Raw genomic sequence first — 18091 nt, 5'->3', positions numbered from 1 at the left:
ATTTTTCCTATCTAAGCTTGCTACACTTGATCAAAACACTCTTCATGACACTTAGCCAGAGAAAAAGTCTCTGCTGGGCTTTGTGGAGACTTCTTTTGTCAATGTAACTAATATAAATCTCTTAACTTTACACTCAGGTACTCTTCAGACAAGGGCAAAAAGCAGCCACATTCTTCACAAAAATACCACAAAAACAGTTTCTAGGCCAAATTCTGAAATTCTTCTCCACTGAAACCTCTTGGGCCAAGTCTGCAAATCACACTCAGCAACAAAATCTTCCATATTCCTACTAGGATAGCCCATTAAGCCCAACTTAAAGCATTCCACTGCTTTCCAAAGTCCCAAAACCCATATTCCTCCAAACAAAGGCATGGTCAGGCCTATCTCAGCAATACCCCAGTCCCTAGGACCAACTTCTGTCTTAGGGTTTTACTGCTGTGAACAGATACTATGACCAAGGTAACTCTTTAAAAAAAAAAGAATTATTTATTTATTATATGTACACTGTAGCTGTCTTCAGACACCCCAAAAGAGGGCCAGATCTCATTACAGATGGTTGTGAGCCACCATGTGGATTTGAACTCAGGACTTTCAGAAGAGCAGTCAGTACTCTTAACCACCGAGCCATCTCTCCAGCCCCTCTTTAAATTTTCTTATTATTTTATTTACATTTCAAATGTTATCTCCTTTGCTGGTTTCCCCTCTGAAAACCCCCTATCCCATCTACTTCCCCTGGCTTACCAGCCCACCCACTCCCGACTCCCTGTCCTGGCATTCCCCTACACTGGGGCATTGAGCTTTCACAGGAACAAGAGCCTCTCCTCTCATTGATGTCCAACAAGGCCATCCTCTGCTACACATGTGGCTAAAGACATGGGTCTCTCCATGTGTGCTCTTTGGTTGGTGGTTTAGTCTGTGGGGGTTCTGTTTGTTTGATATTGTTGTTCCTCCTAAGGGCCTACAAACTCCTTCAGCTCCTTCGGTCCTTTCTCTAGCTCCTCCATTGGGATCCTGTGCTCAGTCCAATGGTTGGCTGTGAGCATCCACCTCTGTATTTGTCAGGCACCGGCACAGCCTCTCAGGAGACAGATCTATCAGGCTCCTGTCAGCAAGCACTTATTGGCATCTACAATAGTGTCTGGGTTTGGTGACTGTATATGGGATGGATCCTCAGGTGGGGCAGTCTCTGGATGGCCTTTCCTTTAGTCTCTGCTCCATACTTTGTTTCTGTATCTCCTTCTATTATTTTGTTCCCCTTCTTAAAAGGACCAAAGTATCAAGGCAACTCTTATAAGGACAGCATTTAAATGGGTCTGGCTTACAGGTTCAGGGTTCAGTCCATTATCCTCAAGGCAAGAACATGGCAGTGTCCAGGCATGCATGGTGAAGAGGAGCTGAGAGTTCAACAACTTCATGATAGCTGCTAGTGGAAGACTGACTGATTCCCAGGAAGCTAGGGTGAGGGTCTTAAGCCCACACCCACAGTGATACATCTACTCTGACAAGGCCACACCTCTGAGTGGTACCACTCCCCGGACTAAGCAACCAAGCATATACAAACCATCATATGTGCCAAATACTCTCCAAACTGCTATTAGAAGCAGTGGAATCTTGCTTGCAAATCATTATAGGTATCAGCAATCTCTAGTCAGAAGAAAAGAACAAACCAGCATGTATAAAAGGAGGGTAAGAGAAAACAAAAACGAAGAAGGAAAGAGAATCCAGGATCAGAAGAATCCAAGTGCTCCTTCCAGCTCTGAGACCTGCATAGGTTATTAGTCTGCCCACTTCCAGACACTTCCACAGTGTCTTTGTGGGGACTGACAATGACCTGATGAAGGGAAATCCTTTGCTGCCAAAACAAAGGTATAAACTGGGAAGGAGCTGACACATATTTCATCCCACACTGCCCTTCTCTTTATACTCTAAAATCTCTTAGAGATTCACTGTGCATTCTAGGTCTCTCATTACACACCCTGTGTCAGCAGTAGGTTGTTATTTGCTTGGATTTAGGCTACCCGTTTGTGGTTAAGGTCTATTTTTAGTGACTACATAAAGAAATTGGATATTATTATATAAAGAATATTAGAACCATTTGATTTACTAATTGCAGCCTCAAGAATACACATTGTGCTTCACAGCACTTTAGATCTCTCTGTATGTTCATAGATCTGCTATGCTACGTGCATAAAGACCATTCTGCAAACCTATGCTGAGTCCCTTGTAACCATGTTCAGGTCTCAAGTACCCTTCCACCCTTTGCCCTATGGCTGAGCCACTGTTCCATTGCTGTGAAGAGACACCATAACCAAGACAACTATTATAAGAGACAACATTGAGTTGGGGGGCTAGCTTATAAGGTCAGAGGTTTAGTTCATTATCAGGGCAGCATGCAGACAGACTCTAGAATAGCAGCCGAGAGCTACATCCTGATCCATAGGGACAGACACTGGGTCTGGTATAGGCTTTGGTAACTTCAATCCCACTCCCCAATGACTAAGATCCCATGGGAGCTCTTCTTATTCAAACCTCCAACTCTTGTGTTTCATTCAGGCCTTTCTTAAACCCCACTGGTCAGAACTGCTCTGGATACTTGAGTGTTATTCTATTTTTTTTTTTTTTTTTGGAGACAGGATTTCTCTGTATAGCCCTGGCTGTCTTGGAACTCACTCTGTATGTAGACCAAGCTCGCCTCAAACTCAGAAATCTGCCTGCCTCTGCCTCTCAGAGTGCAGGGATTACAGACGTGCACCACCACCGCCCGGCTATTCTAATTTCCTGAGTTTTTCATCCCACTTGTTTTCTCTAGTGATTGCCTGTATACTTATTCCTACCTTGGTATACACTCTGTCTCCTGAGAACATGAATCCACACTGGAAACTTCATAAATCTTAATGCTGAGCAGCATTAAGTGAGCACACACTCATATTTCCTTATATGAAGTAAAAGGGTATTATTCTAACAGGTTATAGGGGTGATGGGAAATAAACATTTCACTGATTGCAAATACTGCTTTATTAACAACTAAGGGTAGTTTAAACTTTTCTTTACCTACCTGACCAAAAGATATTCGTTTGGGTGGTCTTCCTCTTCGTCTGTTAGCAGGACTGAAGATAAATGTAGGTGGATCATCAGGGAAGAAATAAGAAAAATCTTGCTCTGCTATGTTATATGTTGAAAAAGATGATGCCTTAATTAAAAACACACAGGGTATAGTGACAACACATTAGTGTACTGTTTACAGTATGTTCGAATGTCATATGACCACTATTACTGCTGTTAAAGACTAAGCCAAAAACATTGTCTTTTAAATGCATGTATGTAGTTGGTTTATACAATCCTTTTAATAATTCATCCAAAATATACCGGATAGAAAACTAATTAACGTTTATCATGAACTGAGTATTGTGATATATGCCTGTAATTCCAGCATTTGCAAGATAGGACCTCAAAGTTCAGGAGCTCAAGGTCATTCTTGGCTTCAGAATAGCTTTGGGATGCACTTACATGAGACTTAGCCAACAAAACCAAACCACCTTTCCACAAAATATCAACAATGTTTCTACAGAATTTTGAATTCTAAAAGCTATTTCAATATGTTTTTTGGATTTATTTTATTTTTAATATCAGGTGTTTATGTTGTGCAGATATATGCATATATGAGATGGGTGCTGGAGTTACATATAGGCAGTTGTGAGCACCTGATATGGGGTGTGGATTCAGGGAACCAACTTCAGTAAGAGCAGTAATTACCTTTCTTAACAGTGAACCATCTCTATAGATACATCTGTTTTGTTCTTACCAATTTTATCTAAATTTTTCTATGTAAGAAAAAAATTATATATGTGTATGTATGTATACACATTATATACATATATACACATACATATGTATATAATACATACATATGTATATAATGTGTATATATGTATATATATGCACATACATACATATGTATATAATGTGTATACACACACACACACACACACACACACACATATACTTTTTTTTGAGATAGGAACTCAGTATGTACCTCTGACTAGCTTTGACTTGCTTTTTAGATGAGGCTGGTCTTGAATTCAGGCATTTGCCTGACTCTGCCTCCTGAGTGCTGGAATTATAGGTATATTCCAGCATGCCTGGCTTGAAAATATTCAAGTTGTACATTTAAAAACCCTGGTATTTTGCTTTTACTTGGTACATAATAATTGCATATTATTTATAAAACACAATATAATGTTTCAGTTCTCCAATAAATGTCTTTCTCTTTTGTGTTGTGTTGTTCTGTTTTGGTTTTTGAGATCTCTCTGTGAAGTCCAGGCTAAACTCACACATACAATTCTGCCTGTGTCTGAGTAGGATTACTACTACCTGGTTCACAGTAAATCTTTCTCAACTATTTTCAAACTACTGAACATTTTGATTCTTTGTCAGGGCTAGGCAATGACTTGAATACTTTATATATTGAGTTGGTCTTGATGAAAACAAAAATTCAAATTTCTATAAAGTTCCAAATAAAAATATTAAGAGGTTGATTTTATTCTAACCTGAGCTGTAAGTTATCTAAAATATGTTTAAAACAATGTTTAGAGTATGCTCAATCCCATAATTTTTGACTTAGTAGACAGATTATAATTTTTAACCTCAAAGAAAAATGTCATTCACAGAAATGGTCCAGGAAAGCAAAGCTACAAAAATGTCAGTATTAACAAAACAGAAGGGTTCTACTAGACAATTTATATGTTTTGTTGGTAGAACACAAGTTTTAGTATCTAAAACCCTATTGATTCTGATCATTCTAAGAGATCAAAAACCCATTACATTTCTACATTAGACTCTACGAGGATGACCATGTACTCATACTACCACATGAGTACCAGAATGGTTTCTTCTCAAATACAGGATGATTATGCTTTTTTGGAAACGCCCAGAGCCTAAGGATTTCATATTTTTATAAATTTTTTTTAATGTTTGCAAATACACAAGAATATATCTTGCGTGGTAGTAGTATAAACCCTAAGTCTAAATGTGAACTTCATTACACAGGATACTGGACTGGACAGGGTATCTGTATGTAGTATTCCACAATCACACTTATGATTCTCTTATCTCGGCAACCGGAGCTTACAGGCATATTGTGACACTGCACCTGGCCTATATAAACCTTTACACACTTTAAAGGCTATTTGCATGATGGTTTGAAATATTCTGAGATTGATTTATCCCTTTATTTTATGCATATGGATGTTGAGTCTGTATGTATATGCATTCAGTGCCCAACAAGGCCAGAAGAGAAGAGGATGCTGGACACCCTGGAACCAGAGGTGGACTACTGTGAGCCATTATGTGGGTCTGAGAACCAAATTTGGTTGACAATGAAATCTGGGTCCTTTGCAAGTGTTCTTAACTGCTGAGTCATCTCTCCAACTCTTTTATGATACTTTTAAATTTTTTGTATGTATCCACATTCAATAGTGTAGATATTTCCATACGTAGAGTCACTGCAATAATCAACAAGGTTTAAAATAAAAAAGTTTAGAGCATTTTTGATTTTCTAGGTAGGGATGTTCAACTTATACATTTACTCAGAAAAGGCCAAAGTTTGTTTTTTATGCTTTAATAATGCTTTCAAGTTTTTATATGGCAAACATTAAATTTTATTCATGTCAACTTTCCAGTTTCCCACTGGGATGCTTTGTATTCTCAAAAATTTTAATTCTTTATTGTACACCCTGCAGGTTGTCCAGCGTTTGCCCTTGGAGGCAACCTGATGGCATTTTTACCTGTTTGTACTGTTAATGCACTGCAGTTGCTGCTCTCTGCAGCTCTTCAGCGTGCATTACATCAGCACATGTTTCATTTCATGTAAACATGCATGCACAACTATGTCTATCCACGTGCCCTGGTTTTATTTTAATGAATAATTAATTTGTCTTGTTCCTAAATATCTGAAATAACATTTTTAAAATATAAATTTGTCTTTTTTCTTTTCATTTCTTTTCTTTTTGTGATTTGTATTTGCAGACAATGAAATATACACCTTAAACAGGAGTAGCTGATAAATGCATGTTTCTAATCTGTTCTGCACACGAGGTGTGCTCACCTGTACATGTATGAACCAGAGGTTGGCAATGGGTGTCTTCCCCTATCAATCTCTATTTTAGATTTGGAACAGAGCTGTTGGGGATTTGTTCTAATGCTTTGTCTTAATTTGGCTTCCAAAAGCAGTGCTTCCATAGCTGAGGGTTCCTGCCCCCACTTGGCTTTGACTGGTAATAAAGAATTGCTGTACAGCTAATGGCTGGGCAGAGAGAGATGGAGGCGGGACTTTTAGATTGCAATTGTTAAGGGACTAAGAGGGAAGAAGAACAGATAGATAGAATAGAGAGGGGGCCAAGAGATCAGACTTAAGGTCTAGCAGACACATGAGAATCAGGGAAAGTGGCCACTCCCGTGATTGGGACTGGAGCAACAAAGATAAAATACAGATCTAGAAATTGTTAACTGAGGCATACCGGAGGGGAGTGTGTACTAGCTGCAGGAATGTTCAGGAAGTGCCCAGCCATTGAGCTAGTAAGGTCAATCATCATCATCATCATCATCATCATCATCATCATCACCTCTAGCATGCGGAGTACTTTCTCCCCCCTCCCCCTGTCTGTCTGTATGTATGTCTCTCTCTCTGTCTCTCTCTGTCTGTCTGTCTCTGTGTCTCTGTGTGTGTGTGTGTGTGAGGGGGCAGGCAGCTAGAACCTGATGATCATCCATCTGGAGGGAGCTCAAAGCAGCTTAACAATTTACTGCTACATAGGACCTCTTGCTGAACCCCAATCTTCCCCTTTCAGGGAGATCAGAGAGCCCAGGAGTATCTGGAATCTTCCCCTCCCTGCTTCCATCCTCAGAACTAGGGTTACAGATGAGTGCCGCCCCACCAGCTCTTCCAGGGTTTGGCTTTCTGAACTCAGGGTCTTGTTCTTGCCCAGCACACTTCCCTCTCTAGGGTTCGTCCCCAATACACATGCTTTCCATTCGGATCTCAGCGTGTCTCAACTAGCCTCAGAATTACAGTCTTCCTTCCTCTGTCTCTTGCAAGTGTTGGAATTATAGGCATATACCACTATGTCTGATTATTTTTTTATATTTATTTAATGCGATTTAAATAGTCTACATTAAAATTAATTTTATAATTTTTTACTTTTTATTTAATGCACAACAGAAAGTCTGTAATATTTTGATTTTCAGGGCTGAGGATGTAGTTCAGTTGCTAAAGTGTTTGCTTAGCATGCATAAAACCCTAAATTCAATTCCTAGCACCATATATACCTATATATGCCTATATAGGCACATACCATATATGCCTATAATCTAGCACGTAGGAGGATTCAGGAGGATTGTAAGTTCAAAGCCAGTCTTACAGACATAAAAATTTTATTTTCCCTCTTAATGGCCACAGTAAAATCTAATATATGGGGTTTGTATTTGGTCTAGAATGCCTTTGGTTAACTTTCTTAATTGAGCATTTATTTAGCACTATTCTGAGGACTTCTGTTTGCTTGAAGGTACATAAAATTTATAAGTCACTAAACAACTTTTCAAGCTCTCCACCTGTTTTCATCTGCCTTAGCTGATCATCTATATAATAAAAAGTGGTAGTAACTGAGCCACCTAATAATTCTAAAACAATGCCCAATTCAATAAAAAAAACACTTTATTACAAACTTATTATATTATACATTTGTTACTTTTATTTCTTCCGAATATATAATCATTATTTTCATTACCTTAATTTTAATGACTCCATCTTGTGGTTCACAGTGTTGCTTGAGAAAAAGCTTTAGTTTATCACGAGAAAATAGGTGCTTTCTCCGGCTGATGTTGGGGGAAGAAGGTAATATTAGTACTAACAATTAACCAGAACTCTATAATCACTATACATTTGACCTCTAAGCCCAGGAGTCTACACAATGAGAATAATCATCCTTCAAAGATATTTAGTAAACTTTATTAGAAACTCTACACAAAGGGATTATGCCAGAACTTAGAAAAACTGGACTGGATCAATTATAAAAAGCCTATTATAAAAACAAAGTATGTATCTGTTGTTCAAAAACAGAGAAAAATTAAATATGAGCATTGTTTTTAAAATATTATTTAAAAATTAAAATTAGTAGAAAAATAAAAATAAAAATGATTAGCTATGACACAGCATCAAGTAATCACCTGTTCACATGGGTATTGTAAGCCAAACATAATGAGATCTTAGCAAATGTTAAAGCACTTTGTGGTTTTGTTTTTGTTTTTGTTTTTGTTTTTGTTTTGAGACAGGGTTTCTCTGTGTAGCCATGGCTGTCCTGGAATTCACTCTGTAGACCAGGCTGGCCTTGAACTCAAGAAATCCGCCTGCCTCTGCTTCCCAATTGCTGGGATTACAGGCCTGCGCTACCTTGCTACCATGCTACCATGCCCGGCAGCACTTTGTGTTTAATCTCATATAACAACCATCAAATTCAAGATAAAGTTAAAGAGAATTAAGATTAGATTTCAAACAAGCAATTTTAATTATCCCTTTGATTTTTATTAAAACCAGCAAGAGCAGCAATAAACACTACAACAAACAAAACCAAACAGTCAAAAAAACTGCACAACAGTCCTTGGTAAAATGTAAATATTTTCATTAAATTCAGCACATGTCTTTCAAACAAACGTAGAAAGCTTCCCAGTCAATAAACATCCCTGGATGTGTAAGCATCACACCTTCTCCAACTGTATTCATTTCCTGGTCTTTAAAAGTTTCTGCCGTGCTGCTGCCCAGGACTTTGGAGCAGCTGGCAAACAGAGGTAGTAACTGGCACTGAACACATTGATTCTTGAAGTCTGCCCTGTCTGACAAGGGGGCCAGTAGCTGCAAATGGCTTTTCTTTTTATAAATATATTAAAAAGATAGTTCCTCATTTTCACTTCAAATAAGGTCTCAAAAGCTATAAGTGGAAATTAGCTATCACTGAACACTACATTAACAGTGAAGTTCTATTTGTTATGAGTTCTCTAATGTAGCAAGTCTCTTACAGGAATAGTACTGTATTTCAGTGAACAAGACAGCACTTTTGAGCACAATAAGAGCTGTAAGTTTGAGGCTGGAGAAGACTCAGTGGCTTCCAGCACTTGTTGCCATGAAGAGAAACTGGGTTCCCAGTATCCACATGCAAGCCCACAATGGTAACTGCAGCTGCAGGAAATCTAAAGTCTTCTGTAACCTCTGTGGGGACTAGGCACATCATGATGGCAAAAATATTCCTATCCATCAAATAAAAAAGAATCTAAAAATTAAACAAAACAAAAAGCAACTGAAGAGTTGTGTGCTGTTTTACTGCTTCACTGTCAAGAACAACTTCTTACTCTAATTCTTTAGTTCATCAATGAAAAATATAAAAAAGAAAATGAGCCAGTAGGGATGGAACCAAAGTCTAGAGGAATTATAAACTAGAAGCCAAAAGGTAAATAGAAAAATGAACAATATAAATAGGAAACAAAGCTGTAACTGCTCTCTATATTTTGAACTAAAGACAAAAGGAGACAAAAAATATCAACTGTGCGAGGGCATGTCCGTGGCTGCCGCCCCAGTCCCTAATGCACACACCTGGTCAGCGCTCAGTACCTTCGCATGTTCTACCTGCTGACATTGCTACACACACTGACAGCTACAAGGTTCACCCTAGAGAACCACACAATTGAATTCTAAAATAAAAATTCTAAAGTAAATTTTTTTAATTGTGTAACATTTTAAGTAAGTTTATGATTTTAAGTAAGTTTATAATTTTAAGTAAGTTTATGATTTTTATGATTTTTTTGTTGGGTTAAATGCTGAGATGTATGTGGCCCACTGGCCGTAGGCTGGGCATAACTGCTACAGATCTTAAACTAATTGCAACTACAAAAGGTGATATATATCTGGGCTGGTGATCTGGTTCAGCACGCAAACAGCATGCTGATGACCTAATTTTATTCCCTGGAATTTAACATAGCAAAAGAAGTGACTCCGGACAAGCTGTCCTCTGATCTATGTATTATACAGCATGTGTGTGCAAAGAGCTTTTAATACGAAATGTTTAAAAGCTCTTTGTTTTGTTGTGAAATAAAACAGGATCTCAAACTAGTTGTAGGTGGTAATGCACATATTTAATCCCAGCACTCAGGAGGCAGAGGCAGAGGCAATGAATCTTTTTGAGTTTGCAGGCTGGGTATAAACCAAGTTTCAGGACAGTCAGGGCTATTACACAGAGGAACCCTTTTCAGAACTGCACCCTGAGCCCTGCAGCCCCCCAACAGAAAAGCAGGTGGCACATGATTCAAGGTCTACCATCACTTTCTTAGATTACCTGAGTGAAATGTGGGACAAAAGGGAAGAGAGAACAATTAAAAATTATTTTATGGTAAATGTCAAGTACTGAGTTTTACCTGATTTGTGTTGCTTTAACAACAGCAGATTCATACATCTCCTTTTTAGTGGGCTGAACCCTGTATCTGAATAATAAGGGATCGATTGTATCTTTCTTCTTCCTAAAAAAGGAAAGGAGACAGACCCAAATCAGTTAATCCTTTGAAAACATAAAGTTTCATTTCTTTGCACATGTAATAATAGAATCTTTGCTTTTTTCTTTTTCTTTTGCAACAGGATCTCATATGTAGCTCTAGCTGGCCTTGAACTCAGAAATAACAGCCTGCCTCTGCCTCCTAAGCACTGGGATTGAAGGTATGCTTTACTATGCCAGATATAATACAATCTTACCTTTTATATGGTTTTTTTTTTTTTTTGGTAAGTTACATAGCCTTTCTACATTAGACATGTAAGGCATAATTTAATCTTAGATGGGCATTTTAATTATTCATTCAATAAAATTTCCTCTGGTAAAATTAGTACTGGAATTAATAAATTAGCTGGAAATAAATTAGTACTTAGTACCATTTAGGTTAGTTAGTTTGTTTATTTATTTATTTATTTATTTATTTATTTATTTATTGAGAAAGGGCCTCAGATTTATTTATTTATTTATTTATTTATTTATTTATTTATTGAGAAAGGGCCTCAGATAATCCGGGCTAGCTTTGAGCTCCTTACATAGGTAAGGATGACACAGAACTCACTACATAGCCGAGGGTACCTTAACCCTGGATCTTCCTGCCTTCTCCTTCCCAGCCCAGTGTTACAGGCTTGTGTGACCTATTCTGGTTTATGGAATGTGGTTGGGGAATTGAACACATCTTCACGCACGCTGGTACATGAAGTACATGCACGCTGGCACACTGTCTGCTGTCCCAGTGCTAGGGAAGCAGGGGTGAGGATCAGAAAGCCAAAGTTAGCCTAAGGGACACAGAGAGCTGCAAGCTAGCCTGGGAATCTGAAAAAGAAAGGGGAAATAAAAGGTTATTGGAATTGCTTTTAAATTTTCTTCATAAGTAGCAAGCTGGGCCTGGTGTTTGAGGCCTGCACTCAGGAAGCTATAAGGCATAAGATCAAGGGGACAAAAAGTAGAACACATAGTCAATATATACTTTACAAGAGCAAGTATAGGTCAGTGGTAGAATACTTGTCTAGTTCAAGCACACACACAAAAGGCGAGTAAACCATACAGCTAATCCTCATTCCAGCTCCTTCCTCACTAACCCTTGGGTGTGTCTATTCATCCACACTCACTCAGCAGTGGAAAGCCTACAGTAGCTACATACTGTTTGTAATGACAAAAGTCAGCACTCACTAAAATCGAAACGATGGGCAATGCAAGTGAGCAAAACAAACAAACAAGCAAAAAACAACAACAACAAAAAACCCCCAAAACCCTGAAAACAAAAGGCCCACTACCTTATATGGGCAGTGATACTTGAAAAATTCATTAGATAGGCCTTCCAGGAAATTGGCATGTAAAGAGGTGTGTGTGTGTGTGTTAATGAGGGGGGAATGAAGAACAACCCAGAGTAAAGCTCAGAACACCTTCAGAGGAAGAAGAAATCCTGACAGTCCTGAGGTAAACGTGTGCACATTTAGCACAAGAAGCAGGATCATGAGGAGAAAGAAGGTTCATTCAGTCAGAGGCGGTGACAATCTAATTAACGGAGCTTTGCTGAAGCCCTTGGGTTAAAGCTTCCTTTGGGAAAAATTTCTGACTGCATTCTTAAGGAAGCATGATGATCAGTCAGAGAGCAGCAAAAACAGTTCCTATTACAACTTACCTACCAAATAGGAAGGATATACAACTGACTTCTGTCTGGGTTACTCTCCTTTCTTGCTACTTGGAGAAATTTCACTTAACTTAAATATCTCAATTGTGGCTGCTGATGCACCACCAGCAAGGAACTGACAAGGACATATCTATTTCTATTTGTACAGTTACATGCTAACACCAAACATACTTCGTGGTGTTAAATCTCTGGTCCAGTTAGTCAGTCCTCTATACCAGAGGATTCAATCAACTACACTTAAAAGTATGTGGGCCAGGCATGGTGGTGTGTGTTTGCTTTGAGGCTGGGGCAAATGGACAGACTTGGAGACAAAAACAGAAAAATATACACATAAAATAGATAAAAATTTTAAAAAAGTTTGTTTGACGGCCTTTTCATAAATCAGAGTATATTAGAAACGACCTAAACCTAACTACACTGTCTGGAAATCAACTGAATAAACTTACCAATATTTGCCACACCTTACTCAGACAGGAAAAAAACTGGCTCCCATATATCCTATGACCGCCACCACCATAGACAAGCTGTAGCACACATGCATCAACATGCATGAACAAACAAAAATACATAATAATTTTTTAAGATAATGCAGTATTATTCCATGCAAAAAGGAAATGAGTTATCAAGGCTCTTATAAAAGAGACACAGTGAGAACTTAAATGCATAAGCTCAAGTGAAAGAAGCCAGTCTGGAAAGGCTGCGCTCTGAGAAGGGCAACAGTGTGGAAACAACAGAAGAGTGATTGCCAGGAGTCGCAAGGACGGAGCAGTGAAGACCCATCCGTGAGGTAGGTGGGGCTTACCCACACCAGTGAGGCTCCAGCAAACAAGAAACAACTGTTTTGTTTGGTTTTTGGGTTTTGGAGACACTGTCTGACTATTTAGCCCAAAGGCATGTGCCCTGTCATACCCAGCAAGGACACTGTGCTTAAGCAGCTAATTAGAGGTTAACTAGGTTTACATTTGAGAATTCTAACATCTGTTGTTGAAATAGATTATTTAAGGATCCTATACTAGAAAAGGATCGTATGACTAGAAAAGGAAAGGCAGGAAAGAAAATTTATATTTCAATCGATGATCACCAATCTGATAGCTAAAGTACAAACTACTTACCCATGTTGAAAAGAGCTGCTTTGTGTTTCTGAGTCATCACTGTCACTGATGACAATAGTCTCTCCATCAACACTGTTCATGTGCCCATTAGCAAAACCATTTTGATGTAATGGCGGGAGGACTTCCAATATTCTACACTGCAGCCTAAAACAATCACAAAATGCAAGTCATGTCAGATGAGTACTGTGTCTAGTTATAACAGGATCTAAAAAGAGACATTTTACTTGCAATATAACCCAAATTCATTCATAAACCACACAGGTCTATGTTTTGAAGACTATGGCTAACTAAATAATTCAATTAAAAAGAAAATAAGACATCTAATTTTAAAATTTGGTTGATCGGATTCTTGAGCTGGTGATATGGCCCAGCTGGCACAGGGCCTGCCAGCATACGCCGGGCTCAACTCCCAGTATTGCACACACACAGTAACAGTAGCTCTTTTGAGCATGGTTTCCTGCTGGGTTTCCAGAGGAGATGGAGCTGTGAATCAGTGGGACTGGAGGGCCAGATGTGCCCTCCATGATGGCAGGTATAGCCCAATTAGCTTCTCCCTGTATCATACTTGACAAAAAGGCAGAGAAACGGTAAACTTAGTTTCTTGCTGGGGTACCTTACTCTACCCTAGAAGAAGAGAGCTCCGAGATCTCCGGGCTCTGGCCCTGCAGACTGGCATCTGCACCCTCAGCCTCCTGATTCTGCCTTCAGATATGGACCACAGTGCTATGCTCCCAGCCTCTGGCAATCCACTTGTCAGAGAGCCAAGTATGAGAACTCTGCTTTCGGGACCTAGGGAGCCAATTCTCTTACATCTTTCTCTCATCACCACCTGCAAATATATTTTCTAACTAGAGAACTGTGAGTAATACAATTATTTATCTTTTAAATCTAGTGAGGCTAAATTGTCTTTTAGGAATTGTATTTGAGACAATTTCAATATGTATATGAGGATAGCCTCAAACTTTTGATTCTTCTGTTTCAGCCTCTGGAGTTCTAGGGCACATGCAATGTGCCACCAAACCCAGTCAGTAATTATACTCTTAACAAAAGTAACTGCTTAGAAAAAAAATCAAATATTAGCCAGGGGGTGATAGCATATGTCTTTAACCCCAGCAGTCTGAAGTAGAGGCAGGCAGACCTCTGTGAGTTTGCTGCTAGCTTGGTAAATATTGGTTTAGGACAGTCAGGGGTATATAGAGAAGCCCTGTGTCAAAAAAAAAAAAAAATCAAAGAAAGAAAAAAAAAGAAAACAAGAAAGAAAAATCAAGTATTTGTTTATGTCATCACCCAGAATGAGTCCTACAGTTCTTCAAAAAGCCAATATTTTAAGTTCTGTAAGTCTCTTGACCACATTTTTTTATTTTTTATCATAAATCTAGTGATTTTTTTGATATCTGGAATTTTTTTCTGTTCCCTAATTCTGTAACCACCATTCTGGTGTTTAATTAAAAAACAACAAAACAAAACAAAAACTCCCAAACCAAAACCCTACTATTATAATTGTTATTTTAGAATGCCTGGGTTCAAACTTGGGCGTGTCACACGTACCGTAATATAAGACACATTCCCAGCCATAATTTGGCTTCTTTTTACTCTGCACAGAACGTCTGGATTGTATGAGACTAATTTCTGACTCCTTTACTAATTAAAACACTACGTAATCCCATTACTATTGTGTCAACTTTCAGTGACAGAAAAACAAAAGTGTCACTTGCTTTTTCTATAATCAATCCCTCTAGCTTCAACTTCACTTGTAGTTTTAAAATCAATCTACATATTCAAACCACACACACAACATACACATTAGAAAAGACAACCATTTTTCAAGTGGCCAGATATCTATAGTGAATACAATTTCTTCCCCTTTCTGAATTCAACCTTGTGTCCCATGGCAGAAGGAAAGAATCTATTCCTGGAAGCTGTCCACTGACCCCCGGCCCACATGTGCACTGTGGCATGGACACACGCACATGTACAGTGTGAACACTGAGGTGTGTGCCCACAAACCCAGCACTGGGAGTACTGATGCGCAGGAGGGAAGGGTGCGTTTAATGGTAGCCTGAACTACAAACAGATCATCTGTCTTAAAAGGAACTGCACACGATACATATAATATGGATGAATCTTGAAAGCATTATGCCAAATGAAAAGACTAGGCACAAAATACAACAAAATGTAGGACTTTATATTAGTTTCTAGAACAAGAAAACTCACAGAGAAAGGAACTAGATGAAGAGATGCCAGGAAACTGGGGAGAGGAGGGGTTAGTGGAAACCAGTAATGATTGTGACCACACAGGTTTCCTTCTAGGTGTTGAAAGTTTCTAAAATTAGATTGTGGTGATGGTTGTACAGCAGTGTGTCTTAAAGACACATTTAACAATGCACATTTCAGATAGGCTAATTTTATGAAAAGTAAAATATTATCCAAGTACTAAAACACTAACAGTTGGGACTGGAGAGATGGGTCAGTAGTTAAGAGCCCTAAAGGACTGGGGTTCAGTTCCCAGCACTCACAGGTCAGCTCACAACCATCTGTAACATGGTGCACAGACAGAAATGTAGGCAAAACACTTGTACACATAAAATAAATGAAAAAAAAAAACCTAACAGGTAAAGCAAGCATTGTAGAACATAGAAACTGAAGAAGCAGAGGCAGTGCTGGGGGTCTCGTCCTCGGCCACTCTGCAGCCCTCACGCAGCCCAGGGCAGTCTGGGCAAGAACAAGCATATACATTTCTAGCAATGAGCAAATTCCCTGTTCTCTGAGAAAAGGTGGGTCTATGTATGATACTGTGCTACTCATTTGCATATCTCATTCAAAGAACAAGGCTGTGCATGGTGTGTGTGTGTGTGTGTCAGAATTCACAGAACTATTCATTTTGCCAGCTCTTTCCCAAGGAATAATGATAATATACATTTACATGTATTTGGGGGTGGAAGGAGGACGGCTCATGAGTCATCAGTGCACACTGCTCTTATGGTAGACCTGAGTTCAGTTTCCAGCGCTGCAGCAGCTGGCTCACAGGTGCCTGCAACTCAAGCTCCAGGAGAATCCCACACCTCTGGACTCTGCAGACACTCCAGTTCATGTACACAAACCCACATGCACATACATAATTTAAAATAATAAATAAATACATCTTTTTAAAGGGCTGGAGAGGTAGCTCAGCAGTTTGGAGCACTTCCTGCTCTTGCAGAGGACCTAAGTTCAATCCTACAGCAGGATGCTCAAAACTGCCTGTGAGTCCTGCTTCAAGGAGATCCAACACCTCTGGCTTCCTCAGGCATCTAATTCATGTGCACACACCCACACACAGATATGCACACATAATTCTTTAAAAATCTTAATCACTGAGCCATCTCAATATTTAAGAGCAGTTACTGCTCCTGCAGAGGACTGAAGTTCAGTTCCCTGGTGCACATTTCGGCTTCCTTGTTGCAGGGGAGCTAAGGCATGACATGCCCATGCACACACGCGCGCGCGCACACACACACACACACACACACACACACACAGGGATCACACATAGTATAAAAGTGAGTCATTTAAAAGATTGAAGAATAGAAAATACTTCCTAACTCATTCTAGAAACCCTGAGATAGAATAAATACATGAAGAGTTCTTACAAATGAATGAAAAACAATGATTTTTTAAAAAAAAAAAAAGTTAGTAGGTCTGAGCAGACACTTCTCTAAAGAAGATATAAATGGCAAAGAGCATGAAAAGATGCTTGTCTCATCTGTAAAGCACAGAATCAAAATCACAGCAGTGACAGACCATATCCAGTAAGGTGGCACTATCTCAAAAGCAAAGTTTAACATTAAACAAGTGCTGGTAAGGCTGGCTTAAGCAGAAAATAGGAGATGGAACACCTGGGAGGCAGAAAAAAATTCTACCAGGCTCGGGAGATTCACCCAGGAAGATGTGACAAGATGGACCCGTGGTACCAGAGCACAGGTGACCTGGCAAGTGGCAGAATGTAGATTAGAGTAAATAGGTTATAGTAAGTTATTATTTGGGCAGAGAAGAACCTACCCATATTGCCAAGGTATTTGTAAATATATTTTTGAGTCTGAGTCTTATTACTGGGAGCATGGGGCTGGGAGGAAGAACCAGGACCAAACTTCTACGGCAGATGTTCTAGAAAACAGCATTTCCATTTCCCCACAAAGGTAAACACAGAATTATCATACAACCTGTCAACTTCACTTACAAAATTAAAAATGGAATAAATTTAGATATTTAAACACCAGTGTTCCCAGTAGACAAAACATGGAATCAACCAAAAATTCCACTGACAGATAAACAAAATATGGTTATATAAACACAACAGATTATCCAGACATAAAAAGAATGACTTTCAAATACATAGGATCGGAGCCTGGAAATAGTGAGATAAGCTACAAAAGGACAAATACATGAGCCTGCTCACGTGAAGTGTATAAAACAAGCAAGTTCACTGACAGAAAGTAGAATCAAGGTCACCAGGGGTGGGGCAGGGCAGAATGGGAGATTGCCTAAGAGTACAGAGTTTCTGTTTGGAATGATGAAAATGTTCTGGAAACAGTGGTGATAGTTATACAACACTTTGAACACTACGGAATTTCACAATTAAAATGACTAAAATGGTTTTGTTGTTGTTGTTTTTTTTAACACAATACTTAAACCTGTGTTATTCTCCAAACAGAAAAGCCTAGGACAACCACATTGCCAGCAAATCAAAATGTCTAAATATCTGCAGG

General features: G+C 38.9%; 1 protein-coding gene across 2 annotated transcripts in view; it reads right to left on the bottom strand.

Annotated features, from left to right (window-relative positions):
• Baz1a (bromodomain adjacent to zinc finger domain 1A) overlaps nucleotides 1-18091 on the bottom strand; it is an 80647-nt gene that overhangs the window by 41475 nt on the left and 21081 nt on the right. For both annotated transcript variants that reach the window (XM_052185855.1, XM_052185854.1), the window contains exons 4-7: nucleotides 13347-13490; nucleotides 10456-10557; nucleotides 7782-7869; nucleotides 3056-3190 (exon numbers count right to left, since the gene is read on the bottom strand). In XM_052185855.1, the coding sequence (XP_052041815.1) occupies nucleotides 3056-3190; nucleotides 7782-7869; nucleotides 10456-10557; nucleotides 13347-13490 (469 nt within the window). The remainder of the gene's footprint in view (nucleotides 1-3055; nucleotides 3191-7781; nucleotides 7870-10455; nucleotides 10558-13346; nucleotides 13491-18091) is intronic.

The sequence above is a fragment of the Apodemus sylvaticus genome, chromosome 6, assembly GCF_947179515.1.
Source record: "Apodemus sylvaticus chromosome 6, mApoSyl1.1, whole genome shotgun sequence".
NCBI classification, from domain to species: Eukaryota; Metazoa; Chordata; class Mammalia; order Rodentia; family Muridae; genus Apodemus; species Apodemus sylvaticus.
Note: the sequence above shows the minus strand (reverse complement) of the source record. Positions and strands in the feature narration are given on the sequence as shown.